The following is a 20314-nucleotide window of genomic DNA, read 5'->3' on the forward strand; positions in this document are numbered from 1 at the left end:
TTACAATAAAAAAAAAAAAAACACAAAAGAGTCAAAATGCTGCAGAGGTCTTCAATAAGAAAAAAAGATTAAGTAAAATCTTAGATCATCATTTCACATAAGACACAAAGAGTTATGCCAAAAAGAAACAGATTCCTTATTTAGTGTCAACGATAAAACCTCAGAAATGTTCTAATAGCGTGGCTCTGTTCCATGAAATACATAGCAGTTGCAACAAAAGCACAATTTGACCTCCAGTACAAACCCTGTGAGACTTCCAACAGCCTTTTTGTGATGTATGTCAATGTGGTACAGGAAGGGCAGGAAAGGAGAGGAATCCTCCAGTGAAACACTTCCTTTTCTATCACAAATATGGAGTTCCCATCTCACAACAACTGCCTTGGGCACTATGTAGAGACTGAGCTGCAGATTTGCTTCTAATTCCGCATTACGTAAAGGATTTTTTCTCAAAGCATTTTGCATACATACCTTATAGAAACGACGAAGGAGATGAACACTTTCTTCCCTTGCACCCTAGAAAAGATAAAATAACTGTGTTTCAGGTAGTAAATACACCATTTACTCAAAAGTCACATTTAAAAAACCACACAAAAACTCATACAAAAGAGACTGTCTATTAATATCCCCATACTCATAGCCTTCAGCCCAGAATTTGATAGAACACAGTTCTCACACTTATGGAAATACAGCTTATGTGAGCTTGTTAGTTTCAAAAGCATTTTTCTTTACATTTTTGAGGTGGATGACATACAAGTTTCAGAGAGAAAATGAAACATAACCCTGATTGAGAAGTTAAGAGTTTAAATAGCAAGAACATGGGGTATTGATTCTTTACATTCACTGCACAGAGCCACCAACGGAATGATGTTCTAGAAGCTCAAATTTCACTTTTATGCTTATTGCACTGAGAAGTGAAACAAACTTATTCAACTATACTACAAGACTCAAAGACAAGTAACGCTGTGACTGGTAATTTGAAAGAAAATACTCACCTCAAGGCAAGCAAGGTGAACATCTTTTATGATGCTGCCATTTTTAGAAAACACAAGCTGCTTCAGCAACAGGCAGCCAAGTTCTAAAGTTGCCAAACGTATTTTTCCATCTATGAAAAGAAAATTTCAACATACAGAATAGTAGCAGTTTAAGTATTGCTTTTCTCATTACCCAGTGTTCTTACATGTTTCTACTCTGCAACTGTCAAACTTTGCTCCTCTGTCATACACACCCTATCTGACAAGGATGAATGCTGATGCTGGCTTACAATGCCAATGGCTATTAAAAAAACCCCAAAAACTGGAAGAGTAATTTAAAGCAGAAGAAAATTTAGCAGAACCATGCAATAAGAAAGCAATAAAGATTAATACTACTAGAAAAGAAGCCAAAACAATGCCTTTATCAATCTGAATCAAATGTTGAATTACACTAAAGTTACAAACGAATCACAGACATCTGGCATGGATAAAGTTACAAGATGAAAGGAATTTCTGTATACGACATACTAATAAGGCACAGCTTTTCCTTAAAAAACAGTCCAAAGGATTCAGATACAGCCTGGATGTGAGGTGAGAATCTAGGGAAGTCAGAGTGAAAGAATGCATTGAGATTTTAAGCTTACAGTTTCAGAAGGATGTAAAAAAATAAAAAATAAAAAAAAAAAAATCACAGTCTAAGCTCAGTGATCAACACTAAGGCAATATACCCAAAAGAGACATCTTAGCTTTTGATCCCAAGTTCCCATATACTATTTTACAAGTTAGCGCTATGCTGCCAGAAGCTAAAGATGCAGGCAAAGAACTGTACCCCCAAAAGAAGAGAAAAGGAGCTGTTCCACACAGAGTTTAGCAAGCTTAATAAAAATATGCTATTTCTACCCCTCATCAGAAGTGGTTTTGTTTAAACAAAGGCATTTCTTCATCTTGCACTTTCTCCTTCTGCAGTATGTACAAACTCATTATATCCAAACATGCCTTTAATCTGTGACTGGCATATCAGCATAGCAAGTTAATACTCTGTAGATCAGTCTCACGAGTCAAACAAGCATCAGATTTTATTCTGCAGACAATCAGGAATTTGATAGTGCGTCAGTTTCAGGGGAAAACCAGTTCTACTCATTTGAAGTTTTAAGAGGGAGAGAGCTATGGCTTGAACAACAATCATGTTTCCATGGAATAGGTCACTGAGCCTTGTATCCCTCATTTCACAAAAAAGTTGAAGTCATGAAAAAAACCCCCACCATATATTCTGCAAAACAGTTCAGAACTGAAAACACAATCTGCGATTAAAAAAAAAAATCATGGGATAATTTGGTATCACCTCTAGAGACTAAGGACTGCTCTAAGCAAAGGGTACCATATAGTTTTCAAGACTACTTCTCCACCGGAATTACTTTTACAAGCAAAGATGCCACAGATCAAATTTGCAGGATGAAATCCTACATTAAGCTGAAATTGCTATGCATTTCATCATTTTTGTTTATTCAAAACCACAGAAAATTAAGACAACAGATCCCTGTACAGTTCTGAGTATAGAAACAACTATTCAGCAGAAATACAGAGTTTGTTTCCTCAACAATGAACAAAAACCTGATCGCCGTCTTTCACAGACCACATTTACTTATTGTTCATCAAAAAGCATGCTAAACAGTCACTTTCCCTTCAAAGACAAGAGGCTAGGTGGCTTCCCCCCCTCCCCCCCTTCAAAAATTTCAGCTTGGCAAGAAAACAAATATTGGAAAAGTGATACCTGGTTGTGCAGCATAATTCATTATCCTGATGAGCCTTTCTGCAAGTACATGATTATATGAATTTCTCTCTTCAGCATGTTGAGCTGGAAGTTGAATTCTCTCCAGCTTGACTGGGTCAATTCCTTTTGTGGGGGATGAAAGAAGAAAGGTAAATTAGAAAACAGGAGTACGCCTCAAGGTAAGTATTTAATAGATCATAGCAGTTTTCTCAGAAGACTGTGATTAGCAATACAAAACTAGGCAAGTTAGTTTTGAATTTCTATTACATGGAAAAGGAAGAACAGAAAGACTAAACAGATTTACGTATCACTGAAAAATCTCAGCCTTAAATGGAGCCTACTTAAATCCCAAAACGGTTGATGACATCTAAACCATTTTGCTGCATCTGGAATTCTCAGACTATTTGTTTGCATATAAATCACATCAAAGTCAAGCCATACATCTGAACAGCATTAAGGCTAAAGAGGAAAAGACAAAAGTCTGCTTTTAAATTCCACTTTACTACTACTCTTTAGTACCCTCCCCACCGTAAATCACAGATTCTCACTGACTTTTACAAGGAAACCAAAGGTTTCTTCAACTTATTCCTCTAAAATAGTGAAGTTATTTCTCAGAAGAGACTGGTTACTGTAAGACCTCTTAAAACAAAACATAGTTATGGATTGCTGAGGACCTCCCTGTCCTTGTTTTAAAGAACAGTAATAAACAACCCCGTAAAGCAGCAGATGACTACATTGCAGTTTATAGTTTCTTCCAACCCTGAACTTGTAGTTAAGCCTACACAAGCAACACTTCTGATATCTGATTTATTTCTTCACTAAGCATATGTATTTGGAACAATTATTAAAGGTCTGTTTGAAGATAAATGACAGTGATACAAATGTTCTCTGTCATGGTGAGACTGGAGAATGGGATGGGAGGGAAGGAAGCATTCAAGGAACCAGGGCAAAAACAGTATTAATGTACACAACACTAACAGTTTTGTGAAGAGCTACAGTTTTCCTTCTGGAAAGGAAAGCTGCTTATGAGTAACATTTCTTAGAGAATATCTATATGCAGATTAAGCTCTCACAAAAGTACATGGTCATTAACCACCAGAAAACCATTAATGAGACTAAGAAAACATGGGGGACATATGAAGCAGGACCAGGCAGGTGTTCAACAAAGTGGCCAAACTGAAATCACAGTTAAAGAATTCATATTTAGCAACTTTCATTTGGTTGTCTGCCTGCCAAGGATGCAGAGCTCTGCATTCTTCAGATACAGTACACGCTCTACCAACATATATGAAGGGCTCCTTCTGGGTCTCAGATACAATTTGCAACAAGTCTATTTAGCTGCCTATGCGTACCTCTTGGGATTCTTTCTTCCTGTTCACGTGAATATTTCTTTCTGGTGAAAAACAAGCACATTTTCTTTACACTTGTTCAAAATGCAGACTCAGTATCCAAATGGAAGGAGTCACAATCAAAAGCCTCAATAGGGTATATACATTTAGTGACAGAGAATGAAAAGGCTGATCCCTTAGAGCACGGCCTGAAAACAAAGTTTTGGTTAAGCTAGGGCAATTCAGATTTTTTTGAATGTGTTCTGTTGTAGCCTTCTCCACAGCGCCAGAATGAGTAGGATGGGGGAAAGGTGAACCTTTCTCCTGAGCTAAAGAATCAGAAGCATATCTGAAGAAGCCACTATACCGAAAGAGAAAACTGCAACTTATTTCCTAATGCTGTAGAGAGGACAAGCTTGTGTGGCGCTCATCACAAGAAATCATCCTAAATTTCCAATTAGTTACCTGTTTGTTTGAACTGATTCAAGTGCTCACTGGAGCATTTACCATCTCTGTCAGATAGATAGTAAATAGATAACCAGATCCTAGACACACAACTCCTAGAGATTTATTACTTCCTGAAACTGGGGAAACAACTTGGCCTCTCCATGTCTGGAAAGAGACCTTAATGCCCTTTTGTAAAAGAAAATTATCAACCCATAACTTGAGGAAGTCTGTAAGCAGACAGATATCTTACATTATACTGAATTCAGATACAACCATTTGCTCCAGCTCTATCCTGAGGCACCTTCCATGACTGACACTGAATTTGGTGTAGAAAGGAGCAGCTGTACAGCTCCTGACCTTCTAAAGAGCAACATTCCGCTCTTGCATCAAACAGGGGCACTAAATCAGCAGCTTGTAAAACCTATCTTCTTCAAGAGATAGAGGCACTGATTTTGTGGCCCCCAAGGCTGAAAGCAGTCTACCACAGGGCACAAGAGAATGGGTTGGTAAAAGACAGTGAACACTAGAACTGGATGTCATTATCTACCTAGTATCTAAGATGTAGGGTTAAAGAGCAACAGGCTAATGTAAATTGTTGACAAGGAAAGCCAATGAGTATAGCCTAAAGAATTTTTCATTTAGAGGGTGTTGATATGACCACCAAAGAATGAAGTGTAGATTTTGATCCCTTAAACGCATAAAATGTATCCCCAGTTTTAGGGCCTTTTAGTCTCTTAAAAGGTAGATATTTTTTCTGCCTGTTGTATTTGTCTTGGTAACCCTGAATATTGGGTGAAAAATAAACTGCACAGAGATTGCTGAAAGTAAGCAGCACGAGACTGCATCTGCTGCATTCCTCACTGTTTACAGCAATACTACAGATATAAGTAAATCATCATTGAAACAAGAGAGGATGTCAGACATTTTTTTCTGGGAACAGGATATTGAAGATTGATTAATTACACGGAAAGCAAATACAGTGGGGTGAAGAACTATGGTCTTAAAGAGAAGAATTCCTGAGAAATACAATCATAGACTGTAGGTTTACTCCTTTACAATGATGTTGAAAGACTTACAGGGATTCTCTGAAGCTGCAACAACTAATGATTTTGGATATTCACAGCTTCAACTAATGAATTTTAAGAGAAGAGAATCCATCTCTGACATCAGTGTTTTCTAGCACAGTGATGCTCAAAAGTCCCTTGGGGAAAGACATTTTCTGGAAGAAATATACTGGCTGCAAGGGCATGTGTGGGATATCAGAGATGCAACTCAGAGAGGGCTAAAGCATGACAAGGCTGTGGTGCTATCTTTGGTGATATTAGTTATGTTATCATCTCTTGTCATAAGAGACTATGAAAGCCCTGAAATTGTTGGCAAATTACAATCTCAGAGAAGCATTCCTTCATGCCTGGAAAAAAATAAAGCCACCGAGAGGATGGAGAAGAACAGAATAAGAGTGGCTGTCTCCCTCAAGACTCTCATTTCCACTCTGCTCGCCCATTAGAGGTACCTTGAAGCTGTAACAAAATCCTTACTTTCAATCCTTACTTTTACATCACACCTGATGCTCTTTTGCTCAGTTTACTGTACCAGTTGATTCATTTAAATTACTAGTATGTTATAGAAACTATCCTCATAAGCAGAAAATAACTTAGATTCAGTGCTCAATTCCTGAAACACATGATTATTCACATGTATGAGATGTTTACGTTACCGCTCCACAAGGAACCTATTTAAAATGCACACAAACAGCAAAAAAGCTAACCATAATCATCCCTTAGAAAAGGTCACATATTCTCATATTGTCTGAATTATAATGAATTACACATTTAACATAGTTTTGCTAGTTTACAAAATAGTCCAGGCTCCTTGCGAGACTTTCAAGATGTATTATGGCATAGAACACTGACAACTTTTATACTTGGCTTACACGTAACAATCACAGTACATGCAAAGTGGGAAAGAACTGGATCCCATATATATGTAGATTGAATATAGTGGGCTTCAACTGAAGAGATTAAAAATGAAACACAATAGTCCTATTCCAATTCCAAGAAACCTACAGGAGAAAAGTATCTGATGTTCACAAAGCTTTCTACCAGATAGTTCTTAAAAAGGTGTTCCTTAGCAACTGTTTTTACATAAAGCATACTTGTTTCTGCCTCCCCCATGTAAAGAATTTCTCACCTTTTAAGGCATGCATAAACACAAGTTATAAACACATTGTGCCTGTCTAAAACCATGCGTCTCATTTAGTTTTCTCTGGAAAAAGCAAAAATTGCTTACCTTTGTTGTGTGACATTGCATAGAGAAGACAGAGCACAAAGAGGGCATAGTAATCATCATCAGCACAGTCCAGTGCATTATAGACCATATCAAGAAAAGGCCTGTGGAAAGGAGTAATTTTAAAACAGTTAAAAAGAAAAAGATGACATCTACAGAAAAACGAGTAAATATTTTGTTCTACATGTAGCTAATGGAAGAGGCAAATTTACAGTAATACACATTTTCAGGCATTAAACAAAAATTAACCTGTTTAAGAGTACTTCAGATTATAGCCATGACTTGTGTTTACATTCTGATACTAATTATGATGTTTTAATGGGATTTGTTACATAATACTTTCCCAAGAATTGATTGGTCACACATTTACTGTGTTCTTTGTAGCACATTTAGTATGTATGCAGAAGCATACAGCTTGTTTAAGGTGTATATGTAAGTAACTTCAAGGAGCTGCTATCCCTGTTGCATAAAAAAAAAAAGAGGCTACCTTAAAACGCATGTACCAAATAGAGTTGAAAAGTTTTTATTATTACAAGAAAGCAGTTTTCACCAAAAGTTTGGAGGAAGCCAGATTCCAAAACAATCAGTGAAAAACTTTACCATCCAACACTTATAAGAAAGAAAAACGAACCAGGAAAGAACATTTGAATGGAAAAAAGAAAGCTTTGGACTGCAGAAGAGCTTTGTTTTCCTGGATTTAAGCATGTGTGACTTACAACACATACACAAAAAGCTACAAACAGTGCCAAGTTCACCCTTCACCTGTACCCTGAACAGATCAGAAAAGTCAATTTAATGCAAAAGCTGTTTGGACAGATCAGATATGGCTGAGATTCATCTGATATTAGCACAAGCCTGATGACAAGACAACTTGGCTTCTTGTCTTAAGCTGGCTTGCATGCAATCAGTTCAGAGCACAAGCAAAAATTAAATCCATTTTCACAGGTGGCCCAGACAGACACAAAAACATGTAAAAAAATGAGTGAAGTGTCAGAGTCACCAGAAGACAGTTTAGAACCTTGACTGAAAAGAGAATTCCTACCTCTCAAAGTATTTCTTTAACAGTGAAAGGAAAAAAAAATAATCCTTACATTACCTAAATTACATCCAAATAAAATACATTAAAATCATGTCCAAAGTCATAAAAACAAGTACATTTTCCTATCTTCAGACCTAGCAGACCTGCATTATCAAAGTCTCAATCAGAAACCAAAACGACTCTAGGAATCCCACTCATCAACAGGTCCTCACATAGACTAAAAATAGGATAGACCCAGAAAAACTTCAGGTGTAAGAAAGCAGCAACAGAAGGCACAACACAGCATGAAGGTTTCGCATTCTGGAAAAAACTTTGCTGTGCAGCATATCATAAGAGGAAGTTAATTTAAAACAAGCCTTAAGGCTTAAACTTTCCAGTAGCGAGGCCATCAAAATAAAATTACACCAAAACCACTTAAACTTTCTCTATTATGTTCTTCACAGTAGTAAAAGGGCTAAGGGAAATTGAAAACTTGACCTACCTTTTACAGCTACAGATTTTTAACTGCAAACTGTGCTGTTTTCCATCTATTTTTCAACAACTACTGGACAGCTTTTAAAATCCACTTTTAACATTAAAGGCTATATGGCAAGTATTTGCAAGTGTATTTCTTTACTCTGTAAGCATTTCCTTCCTTTACAAGCATTTTTTTCCTTTACTAGCATTTTACTAGTGACTTGATAAAAGAAACAGATCCAACAATGCCATACAAGTATTCAAATTATTTATTCTTGTAGAGTGTGCCCACAATTGAAGACTGCAAAACATGAGGAATCACTATCACCACAATCACTAATGGTTATTCCAGTTACGGAAGTTTACCCCACTTCAAGTGGAATAAAAGATCACTGCATTTTCCACTGCCATATGGCACCTCATCCACAAGACTCGAAGATAACAATCACTGTAGGAAAGAAGCTATACACACTTGAGCAAATTTCTTGAGCATTTTAGCTACTGTTTCAAATACTATATTTGGCATATGGAATAACACAAAATCTTAAACTATAGCGGCTTATCCACGTATATTTCCAAAAATTCATGTATAAAATTAAGGCCAGAAATGCCCTACACAAGGTCAATCCTTATTTTAAAAATATTTTTAGCTCTGCACATTCTTTGATGCTGTTTATTTTTAGAAAAGATGCAGGATGCTGTCAGATCGTATCTGCAGATCAAGAAAATCCTGAAACGCGGGCATATGCCAAATGAATTGCCATCTCACATGTAAGTATTTTGTGCTTTTCAAGACCTGAGCATCCTGGTTGCTTTAGTATCCAATGCAGTCATTGCCAATTTCTTTCTAAAAGCCATTTGGCACATATTTTAGCCAAAATATCAATAATCTAGAACTATGTATTTTAAATCCAGTTCAAGACAAGGTTCAATTTCACTTTTACAACGAAATGAAATGTTATCTTTATTAATGAATGTAATCTAAGCAACATCAAAGCTATAATGGAGACAGAATGAAATTCTGGGAATACCAAGCAGCATTTCCCAAGTTTAAAAATAAATTTGAAATCCTATTAAACATGTGCATTTCCCAAAGGGACACATTTGCAATTACTTTTGTGTCAGAGATGGCACATTTGGTTTATTTTCTTTAGCATTTTAATAACAAGAACACAAAATTCTCACTGGGAAAGTGTCTTTTGAGTATTTAATAAATACAAGCTTAAATTTTGAAGTCAGGTCAATTTCTGTTCCCAGAAACACTTAACAACTGCATTTCCAAGAGAAGTTTTCGATAAACCTAAGATACACTAATGGACTTTGGAAACTACACATAGGTTAGCAGGGTTTATTCATAACTATTGCTACTAAAATTCTGAAAAATTGAGCCCTGAACTGAGGAATTTTCCATTTTTTTTTCCCTATAGGCATATGCAAAATTGACAGATATGACCACAAATATCATTAAGAAAAATTCTTTTGGCTTAATTTAGAGGTTTAAAAAATTCTGGAATGAAAACATTTATATTCTGGTTTTATTGTGTTAATAGTTTGTAATATAACTTTACCAACATAGGCATCATAAATGCCATACAGGAAAGCACAAACTTTACAGAGGAACAGGACCATTTCCAAAACCGATCAGTAGAGATGCCATATTCCATTTTTCTGTTGCCTCACTTATTTGTGATCCACAAGAACCCCTGTAATTTTAATTGGGGGCAGATTTGAAATACTGATTAAGAGAAGTGAGAGAGTCAATGGAAGGGCAAGTAAGGAATCAATACAGCAAAATATATTACAGTTCCCTTATACCTGTTCCAGTTTGTTATCTCACTCCCAGAGGCAGCTGCACTCTTTTCTTCATCTGTTGTATTCTGTTCTGTCACAGTAGAGACAGACAATTCTGACAGTTTACATCTCTCCATGATTACCATCTCTATTTCTAAAGAAACAAAAAAAACCACAACACCAAAATTTGATATTTTTAACAATCGGTTATCACAAGCTCTTCTGTATTTTGTGTTTTGCATTAAAAGTGACTGATGCAACTATATATAAGAGGTATAACCATAACTTCAGAAAGACTAATGAATGAATAGGTTTAGGCAAATTTTCTTCACAATAAAGAGGTTTGCTTACATTTCTTTAAGGAATTTAACTGCCACAAGAAAATTATACGTATACATAATATACATAAAGAAAATATAAAGATTATTTTGGCAAATAAACAAGCAACAATCCCTCTCTCCTCCAAACCACAGCAAGTAATAACATAGAAGCTCTTTCTGGAAAAAAGTTTTCTTTGTGAAAATGCTGGTGAGATTGGGGCATGGGTGGACATCGAGTTTCACAAAGGGTATAAATAGGTCTCTACAATTACAGGAAGCTGGATACCTGGTCCCAAGTGGGACCTATTGGACATAAGTCTTAGGACCAAATCTAGCTTTTGCTTAGGAATTTGGACAAAGATGCCTACTAAATGCACCAGTTTGAACTATAGATCATGCCATATTTTCTTCAAATCATCATCAGTTATTTGACACCATTTATTGAAAGCCTTCTCAAACAGACTGCTTACCTAAATCAAAATGCAACTATGTTTGGAGAGGGCTGCCAAAGCATAAAGGTCTTGTTTTCTATTGCTTGCATGCAATTCTGCCACATTTTTTCTCAATTTGCTTAAAGTAAAGACTAGTTTCTGATGCATCCTTCTAATAGTTACTAACTAGTAAAATAAACAGTTACAATATGCTGTAAGACCACTCATCCTATAAAACCATTTCTTCGAGGTCTGCATTACATCAAAAATCCTGAAGATGTTTTCTTCAGCTTTGAACTATTTAACATCATCTTATACCACGTACTGTCACTTTTAGCACACTTGTTGAATTTTACCACTGAAACATGCATAAAATACTCCTGACCATCTTACAAAGGTGAAGTGGCTACACCATTTGCCTTACTGCAGAAGGAAAAGTTACAAAGTTGTGACATCTACTTATAAAGTACCCCATAATTGTGTACACCTAGGTGCAAGGCATGCATTTGTGATAAGGTCCAAAAACTACAGAAAGATATGAGAACACTTTCGTAGTTTTTAATCGGATTACATGTTCTGACAGAATGACTTAACATGAGAAAAAAATACAGCCGAAGACTGAAACAAATTTAGTAATCCCACATTTACCTAATGCAACAAGAGAACAAGTCATGTAACAGATCACAACGAGGTCCACACAGTAAATAAAAGTATCCAAATTGTAAGCATCTTTTTTATTTGCTGGTATACTCACCTTCATTTTCACTGCTTGTTCTGATGCCCTTTGAACTTGCTTCTGTACCTTTAGTTTTATCTAGGTCATCTTGGTTATCTTCAGATCCTCTCTCCTCTTCATCTTCTTCACCAACATTTTTATAGTTGGGTCTTTTCTGCAACCTCTTCTTCCCCTTCTGTTTGTTAATTTCAAGAGATCTCTCCAGTGTTTCTGTTGGTTTTATGAAACATCTGATACTTGACTTTGCCTGTAAATTTGAAGAGATTACAGTGAGTTTACAGCAAGACATTTTTAACTCTAATTGATAAACTTCAGTTCACATAGGAGAGGGTTTTTAGAATGTAGATTAGCGTACCACTTACAAATCTCAAATCCATTTTAAAATACAAGAAAGCAGACCTCAACTTGTATCAAATCATCAATAGAACTATTATTTCCAAAGTAACATATTCTAAAGATCTATCATTTAAAAGTATGACATCTTGAGACAAGATCTAGAGCTACCTATTTCATAAGTTATTATTATTAAATTTTTTCCCCTTCTTTGAACTTTCTTAACAGGCAAAACAGTACCTACAAAATTAAGGTACCTTTTGCAAGAAGGACAAAGGCAGCAAAATCTAAAGTGTGTGTTGATAGAAATGTATTAATATGAAATACAATTTTTAAATGTCTTTGGCACTAGCAAGGACAAAAACCAATGCTCTATGCTGCAAGCTTTTTTTGAATCTTAATCTTCCCTCAACAGCATACTAGTCTTTGTATCAACATGGAACAAATGGCATGGACATCAATCAACCTTTTTGGGCTTCCAGACGTGGGCCTTACCAAGTCCAGAAAACCAACATCACTTCATTTGTTAAGACTTCAATATACTTGCGTTCTACCCAAAGATATCAGAAGTTTATCACTCAAGTCAAAACACTGTTTTTTGACAAAAGGCCAAACAGTATCCAATCAGTATCTGATTTCCCCAATTATTAATTCACAGAGCAAGACATTAAATGTAGATGACAAATTTCTCCCAGAGGAAATAAGCATTTCCAAGAACCCGTGCCATCCTAACAACAGAGACCAACATATTCTTGCAGAACGGCACAAGACACTACAAGAAGTTCTGTGACTAGGAGGGCTAACAAAACTTGGTTTCCTACAATTTTGCCAATTGTTTCTGAGCTGTGATGCTTTGAGCTCCCTTCTCACTTATTAGACCTGCCAGCTGGATTACCAGAGTACATACTCCCTTCTCACCCAGAGCTATAAACATTGATCAGCCAAACCTCCCTTGTTACTGACAAGTGAAACACATGGCGTGGGGGCTTCCTGCCAGCACAGGTTTACTCTGAACAAGACTGCTACAGAAACTTTGTTACCTTTCAGACCTCAATACTTCAATCACACTTAGCTGATGCTGGCTAAAGAGGTAAACGTTTTAGGGCAAGCAAGAGGAAGACGACCAGAGTAAACAAAACTGATTCCACTCCTTGCCTTAGGTGACCCAAGTACAATAAGCATTGAAGATGAGTGCAAAGAGACCTCAGAGAAAAAATTGTGGAAAACCCCTCCCTTCACTCAATAAGGAACACCTATACATAAAAAAAAAAAAAAGAGCAGGAAAAGATCTGGGAAGAAGCCTTCTACAAGACAAGGGGCCAAGGTGTTTCTCTGAATCTTCTTTTTAAAAAGACTTTACAGAAATCTTGCAAAAGTCACCGTATGCTTGGCGTTGAAACAAACCATATACTAGGAGGAATCTTTCACAATACCAAAAAACCCACAATGTGAAATTTACCACACGTACGTCCCCCAGTAAGCTCTCTGATATATTTTTAGTCTGATCAAACTGCAACATAGGAAGGTTATAAAACAACCAGAGTTACAACCAGATTACCTTTTATTGATGGCCTCTGGTCAGAAAAGTCATAAGGAAAGGGAAGAATGCATTAAGCCCTATTCTTCAAGAAAAGTATCATGGAAGTTGCATAACGCATTTTCCTCTTCCTGCATTCACTTCTTAAAATTGCCTTCTAGAATCCTGTCGCTACTTTCTTTATGAAAAATGCATGTAGTTAACATCCTTGCATTTCTAATATGCTGTTAGCCATGTAACCAAAATACCAGAAGAGCAATGTGATCATAGGCACTGAACCATGGTCTGGTCCATCTCAAGAAAGAATGCTTAGGAAAAGTCAACATATATATTCTGTTCTGCTAAATGTAACAAGATTACATATAAAACATTTTAAAATCAGACTTAAGATTACTTTACATAGTATGTGGTCTATCTAAGTTGATTATACAGTTTGAGATATTGCTATTTCATACTTCTAAAAAGTCTTTCAACTGTATTTTCAACTATGGTTTATCTTGTGCAATATGTGCTGGTAAAATAAGGCAGTACCAGTAACAACTTTTACAGGAAGGAGAAAGTAGGTTAAACAAGAAACCAAGAAACATGAAATAGGTAGAACTGGCACACATCCGAATTATGGAGGAACACAGATCTCACAGGAAGTAAGGTAAACCTTAAAACGATGACTGCTAACAAGTTTAAACATATTCTGTTGGCTACACACATTCCAACTCTCATCATGAGCTAAGAGTTAGTATTTCTACTGATGTCACCTAAAACCAGAAATACAGGGAAAAAAATGTGTAAAGAAAAGTCTATCTTAATTTGCTACACTTTGAGGTGGAGAATCTGTTCAATGGAGGTTGAGCAATCATTAGTGCCCTATGATGTTCAGCAGATCTCCATGGGTAGGTTATTGCCAATTCATAAGCCATTAGCATTTAGATCCGCTGGTGATTTTTTCCAGAAAATGATTTTGAGGAAAAAGTACCATCTGTTTCTCTGCTGACAAATACCATTACTCTTTTGCTCTAAATAACTCTGGATATGTTGCATTTATACACGGCAACTGCAACCCTTCTTGGCTTTTATTTTGTTAAGTAGTCTTTACTCATTTAGTCTCCTATCGTGTGTCACTGCTTTTGGTAATCTCAGTCTGTACTCTCTACACCTCATTCCACTTTAATTCATCTTATTAGGAAGATGAATACAGACATGAGGTTCTACTTACTTTGGGTTTTAGAAACTACATGTTAATTAGAAACTGGCAGTTACACTTCAATTTAAATATAACAAGACATCTTTATTACCAGAGATGAATAGTATTTGGTACAAAGCAGGGGTTTAGAGATAACTGCGGCTCACCATAACACACAGAAATATCCCCAAAACAAGCACTTTAGGAGAGAATCAGAATGATTGCCATGGGAAATTATAATAGAAAGGAAGTAGTAAAAGATAAATCTGTGTCTGACTTAAGAAACACAATTCTAAACTCAGTCATAAAGTAAATTAAAAAATTTGCCTATCAATTTTCTCTACTAACCCCAGAACAAGCAATTCTAAAGTAGCTTCCAAAATAGTTTCCATTACTCAATAGAAGTTTGTCATTTCTTTGCAACAGAATACACCACAGTAATAACTTTGCAATGATCCTGATACACTTTATAGTCCAAAGAACAGCCCCTGAAATGGCTAACAACGTTCAAAATCAACTTTCTACTCTAAGAAGTTCTATCACAGAGCAACATGAAACTGCCTCACTTTACTTAAGTTGTCTATGCCTCCATATCTACACAGCTGACTTCAGCCTGACTGCATTGAGTTGTGTATCAGTAGAAAACACCATGCAATATACGCAGTAGTTGCTCATACACATCAACTGAGAGCAGCTCACTTGATAGCTCCCGTCACTGGAAGTAGGGCACGAGCTCTTCTGCTGAAGATTACTCCCTGCTCTTTCTGCAAATAACCAACCTCCACCAGTATGCTTTCTGACAGTACAGGTTTTCCCCTCCAAGGCTTCATTGAAGAATATGGTTGAATTTACTAAAAACTAAAGTTTCTCCCATGGAAGATTTTTGCTCATCCACCAAAAGTGCCATCACTCTGCTCTCCCTGTAACAAAGGTCCACCCCTAGCATTTTCACTAAGTGTCTATCCTAGAACGCCAATACCCCTTCTATTTACTACCTGTTCAGGTATGACAGAACTCCCAATTTATGTGCCATGAGGACACGTTTTTAAGACCACTAAGAAGCAGCCCAAACCACAACAGAAACCCTTAATATTCCTAATGTTAGTGCAAGCACACAAACATATGCTACAGCTATTGTGCAACTCTGTACAGTAACTATGACAGGAAAAGAGAATCTCACTTCTGCAACAACTGCTGCCCCACCCTCCCACCACAAATTTCCTAGTAACAAAGCTGCTTCTGCACAAGTAACACACACGACACTCAGTACGCAGCTAGCAGGTCAGACATTGCTAACTAACATAAGAAAGATTGCTTTATCTCAAATCATTCAGTCAGCTTTACCATTCCACTGTAGTTTTTTCTAAAGAAGATTAGATTCTAAATATCAAGGTCAACAGTACGAAATACAAGAACCCAAAAGCTACTGGCTAAGATCAGCCCACAACAGCAGAAGAAATTTGAAAAAGTTGGACTTGTATCGTGGAAGGGTTGAAGCATATCTCCCCCTTGAAACTCTCACAGCTACAGCCACTGGTGGGAAAGAATGTGCTTAAGAACCAATCTACTGCTTGTTATAAATTAAAAATTTCAGTCAGTAACTCTTTGCTGACCAGTCAGACATTAGGGGACATGGTCAATCTTTAGACAGAACTAGAGTCAGAAGTCTCTTAACCAAAGTAAGGTCATACCTGCCTCTTATTACCATCCCCAAATAACCTTTAAGAAGTAACATACAAGCATTTCACAAACTGTGAAACAAACGACAAAAGGGGAAAAAAATATATATATACATGACACACTTAGAAAAAACACTAACAGCAGCATCTAGCAATATCTACAGAGGATTAAATCTGAAGGTACAAGGGCAATGACAAAATGATAGCACTTCCATCTCTTTGTGGCTGGTGTATATTCTCTCATGCACACTGATGCACGCGTTCAGAGATGATCGACTTTACTGCTAAAACACTGGGAATATTCAGACAAAAAACTTTATTTCTTTCTATATCCAAAGGATTTACCATAGGGCCAGGTATTTCTTCTAAGTCTCTCATTTCTACTACAAGCTGCGTTAAGGAAATAATTTCACAGGAAAAGTTGTGATGACTCATTTCTGTTTCACTACCAAAGAGCCGAGAACAAAAACTGAACGCATTAGACTCGATTACAAAAGTGTCCCATCAAAATGACGGAAGCATTTGCAGTGTCTGACACCCGCAGAAGCAAAAAAGTATTCTAATTTGTGTCCTACATGTTCTTGTATCACTACCTGAAATATATATGCATGCACAAAAAAATATTGCAACTTTGACAAGAACACTATGCTGTAAGTTGCACAGAGCATTTTTCTGCTATAATATCCAACAACAAAAACTGCAATTGTCTATTGCCACTCTTCTCTCCTAAACACAAACACCTTAGCTTACCAGATCCGATACCTGATTTTGTTTTTCAAATATTTTCTTTGCCTCTAAAAAAAAAATAAATTAAAGATTAGTTGGCCACTTACTGAGTTTTTCTGTATATCTTGCTCAACTTTAGAAGAAAACACAGAGAGATCACCATTAAGTATAACCTCAGCCAATGAGTTCACCAAAGGGGCGTAATGTATAATTAGAAAAACCTATAAAAAGAAGGGTGGGAAGAAATATCAGACGTATTACAGAACACATCCAGTTTCACAATTTCAGTCATTGAACATACTTCTTTGACCCTGTTAAACTGGTACCTTAAGTTTACATATACCATAAAGTACAGTTAGTAACACCGATAGTTCATGAAATCTACTTCAAAACACAGGAGACCATAATCCCTTCTACAGGTAATTGACCTCTCTCTACATTTTACTACCTAGTTTTAATAATTCTTCATTCTCTTCCCCACTTCTGAGAAATGCAAATTCCCTCTCCTCATTAGCTTTGAAAGGAAAGCTGTGTGATACTCTACCAAGGAACCAAAACTGCTCCAGAAAATTGTGGGGTTTTTTGAGAAACTACACATACTGATTATGGTATGCAGCATCCTCTGACCTTGTATGCCAATGACTGAGAGGACTCCAGTAAATTCTGTGTTGTGCACACAATTACTTTGCAGTGATTCACGAGTAAATGTCATGCAATAGGCTGAACTGGATCAGAAGCAGTTTTTCTGGCTATGAAATTGGAGCGAATTATGGTCTAGCTACAAAGCAACTACGTAATACAGGAATAAGGGCCATACTGCCTACAACATTAAAGCACTTACCCAGAAGTGCTTTGGTGCTTTAACAGAGTTCTCCGTTTACACTAACCACTCTACTTTTAGGGAAGGCTTGCAAGGTTGGGCCAGTAAACAGTTGGCTTCTGGACAGAACCTGCTCAGATCCAGCCACAATACCCTTATGTCAGCTTATATCCATTACCTTCACAGCAACATCAAAACTGGATCCCTAAACAGTAGTTCTAGCTGAAAAAAATCCCCAAATAATTTTTAAACCAGTAAATCTAATCATGGTTTTGACAATATTTAGCTAAACATGATCTCCACAGGTTTTCTGATTAAAGCCAGAACCATTCCAGACCTCAAAAGTGAAGTGATTATTATCATGCAGTGGTGACCTGTGTAAAACTTCGTAAAGTCACAACACACTTCAAAAATACTTTGAACAACCCCACAAATTGCTCAAGCTTCTTCTAATTCAGAAAGTGTAGCTTGACTATATACAAGCCTGTTTTGGCATAAGTACATTATATGTTCACTTTTCACAAAGTGAATGAAAATCCATGATGAAAACCCACAGCAATGGATTTTCATCTGCTAGTATGAGTCTCTCAAACACTTGTCTCTAATACCTGAATAATGCCTAAAGCATGTGTCCGGTGTCAATAACAGAAATAGTTAAGAAGGTTTTTCAGATACTTAGTGTACACTTTTTCAGATCCCACTCCATCAAAGACAGATTCTAGGTTCAAAAAAGGTGGAAAAATATGCATATCTGACAGTCACAGAAAAAGCAGCTCAATTTTCTACATCCCATCCCATTCTGACACACAAAATTTGTTCCCAGGTCTTTATGGTTAGGAAAATAAGTTCCATTGTCTTTATTAAAAACAATGAAGAACATACATGCATATCTTGAAACGATACCTAGCCAATACTTCCAAATGAAATCAAAGAGGTTAGAAGAGATCAACATATACAACCCTATGATGCAAACCCCTTTAGTTACAAGAAGCTGTTGCCCCCATGATTTTATCTGTAGTAAGTAACTCCCACAACATCACTAATTTTTTGGTTTAAATTAAAAAGCATCAAATTATATCATGGTGAAAAAAAAAAAAAATCACATTTTTCAGAAAAGTTCTTAAAAAAAAGAAGATGAAACTATGTCCAGACCACAATAAAATGACTAATGTAAAATCATAAATAAAAAAAAATATCTATGAATAAATGTAAAAACTATTTTCGGAGAACATAATTTAAAAGAACTGATCTCATACAATGCACCGAAGACTACGGGGAGAAAAGATTATTTTTCTCTACAAAAAAACCCTAAAATAATCCATGGTAAAACTGTCTTCATTTGAAAAAAAGTTCCAGAAAGAAAAGGACATGGGACTGGTAAGAATAAGAAATAAGTACTTATAGATTTAAGATATAGGCACAATGAAATTAAAATTTTGAGAAAGTTTGAGTTTTTGGTGGTGACAGGTTTTTTTGGGTTTGGTTGGTTGGGGGTTTTTTTGGGGGGGCGGGGGGGTGTTGGTTTGGTTTTTGGTTTTGTTGTTTGTTTGTTTGTTTGTTTTTTTTTTAACAATCAAACAAAACATGAGATCATTGCTCCCTCTACATTTCAAAAAGGAAAATTCAAAATTGGAATATTCCATAGCTTAGGTGGACTATACATCATCTATCTAAATTTCACCTGCAATTTTACTAAATTCTGTCCTAGCAAGTTGCATGGCTCTACTATGCACCATTTGTTAGGTGGTGTACATAAACTATAAATGCTCTAAAGGCTACCCTTTATTCTATTTTTCTATTATTCTATTAATTCAAGTAAAAAGCTATTTGGTCTGTCCATAAAAGGACAAATTATCTTGCCTTTTTTTTTTCTAATGGAAAACCAATAGGTTTAAAACTTTGTTTGCCAAATTGTTTTTCATAGCTCTGCTAAAATAGACAAAAATAAAGTAATTTATAAATCATAACACTACTGCAAAACACGTCCTGAAATAGGATAAAATACTTAAAATACTTACTTGAGAAAGAAGATAGAGAGAAACTTGGAAACTTATTTTTGGACGCTCTCCACCCTACAGAAAAAAAAAGTTATGAAAAATGCTGATTTATTCATACAAAGTTAAAGCATTTACACTGTTTAATATTTTATTTAGAACAAAACTTTTCATATTGTATTGTTTCATATTCTGATACAGAATGTTCAGAAAGCCTCGTGCTCTTTAACATTCACTTCTTGTAAACTATTTGAAATGAAGACTCTCCAAATAAGCATATCCCTTACTCTACAAACTTTAAAAATGGCTATTGCTTACTGTCTTCCACAGTCACTTCGCTAACTTAAACAGATGAGTATCTGAGAAGTATGTTGGTTTTCACTATGCTACTATTCCTTCAAAAAGTAATTCTCACTTAACATTCATTAAAGTCTGATCTGAAAATTAGCTATTCAGAAGCAATGAAATA

At 36.1% G+C, this 20314-nt stretch overlaps 1 protein-coding gene across 8 annotated transcripts in view; it reads right to left on the minus strand.

The window, feature by feature from the left end:
* Positions 1-20314, minus strand: part of CLEC16A (C-type lectin domain containing 16A) — an 80396-nt gene that overhangs the window by 45015 nt on the left and 15067 nt on the right. For all 8 annotated transcript variants that reach the window (XR_012588619.1, XR_012588622.1, XR_012588620.1 and 5 more), the window contains exons 8-15: positions 19870-19923; positions 17139-17252; positions 11595-11823; positions 10114-10243; positions 6807-6907; positions 2743-2865; positions 993-1102; positions 469-513 (exon numbers count right to left, since the gene is read on the minus strand). Coding sequence is in view for 3 of the 8 variants with exons in the window: in XM_074596961.1 (XP_074453062.1) it covers positions 469-513; positions 993-1102; positions 2743-2865; positions 6807-6907; positions 10114-10243; positions 11595-11823; positions 17139-17252; positions 19870-19923 (906 nt within the window). In the remaining 5 variants the exon portion in view is untranslated. The remainder of the gene's footprint in view (positions 1-468; positions 514-992; positions 1103-2742; positions 2866-6806; positions 6908-10113; positions 10244-11594; positions 11824-17138; positions 17253-19869; positions 19924-20314) is intronic.

Source organism: Larus michahellis, chromosome 8, assembly GCF_964199755.1.
Source record: "Larus michahellis chromosome 8, bLarMic1.1, whole genome shotgun sequence".
In the NCBI taxonomy this organism is placed as follows: Eukaryota; Metazoa; Chordata; class Aves; order Charadriiformes; family Laridae; genus Larus; species Larus michahellis.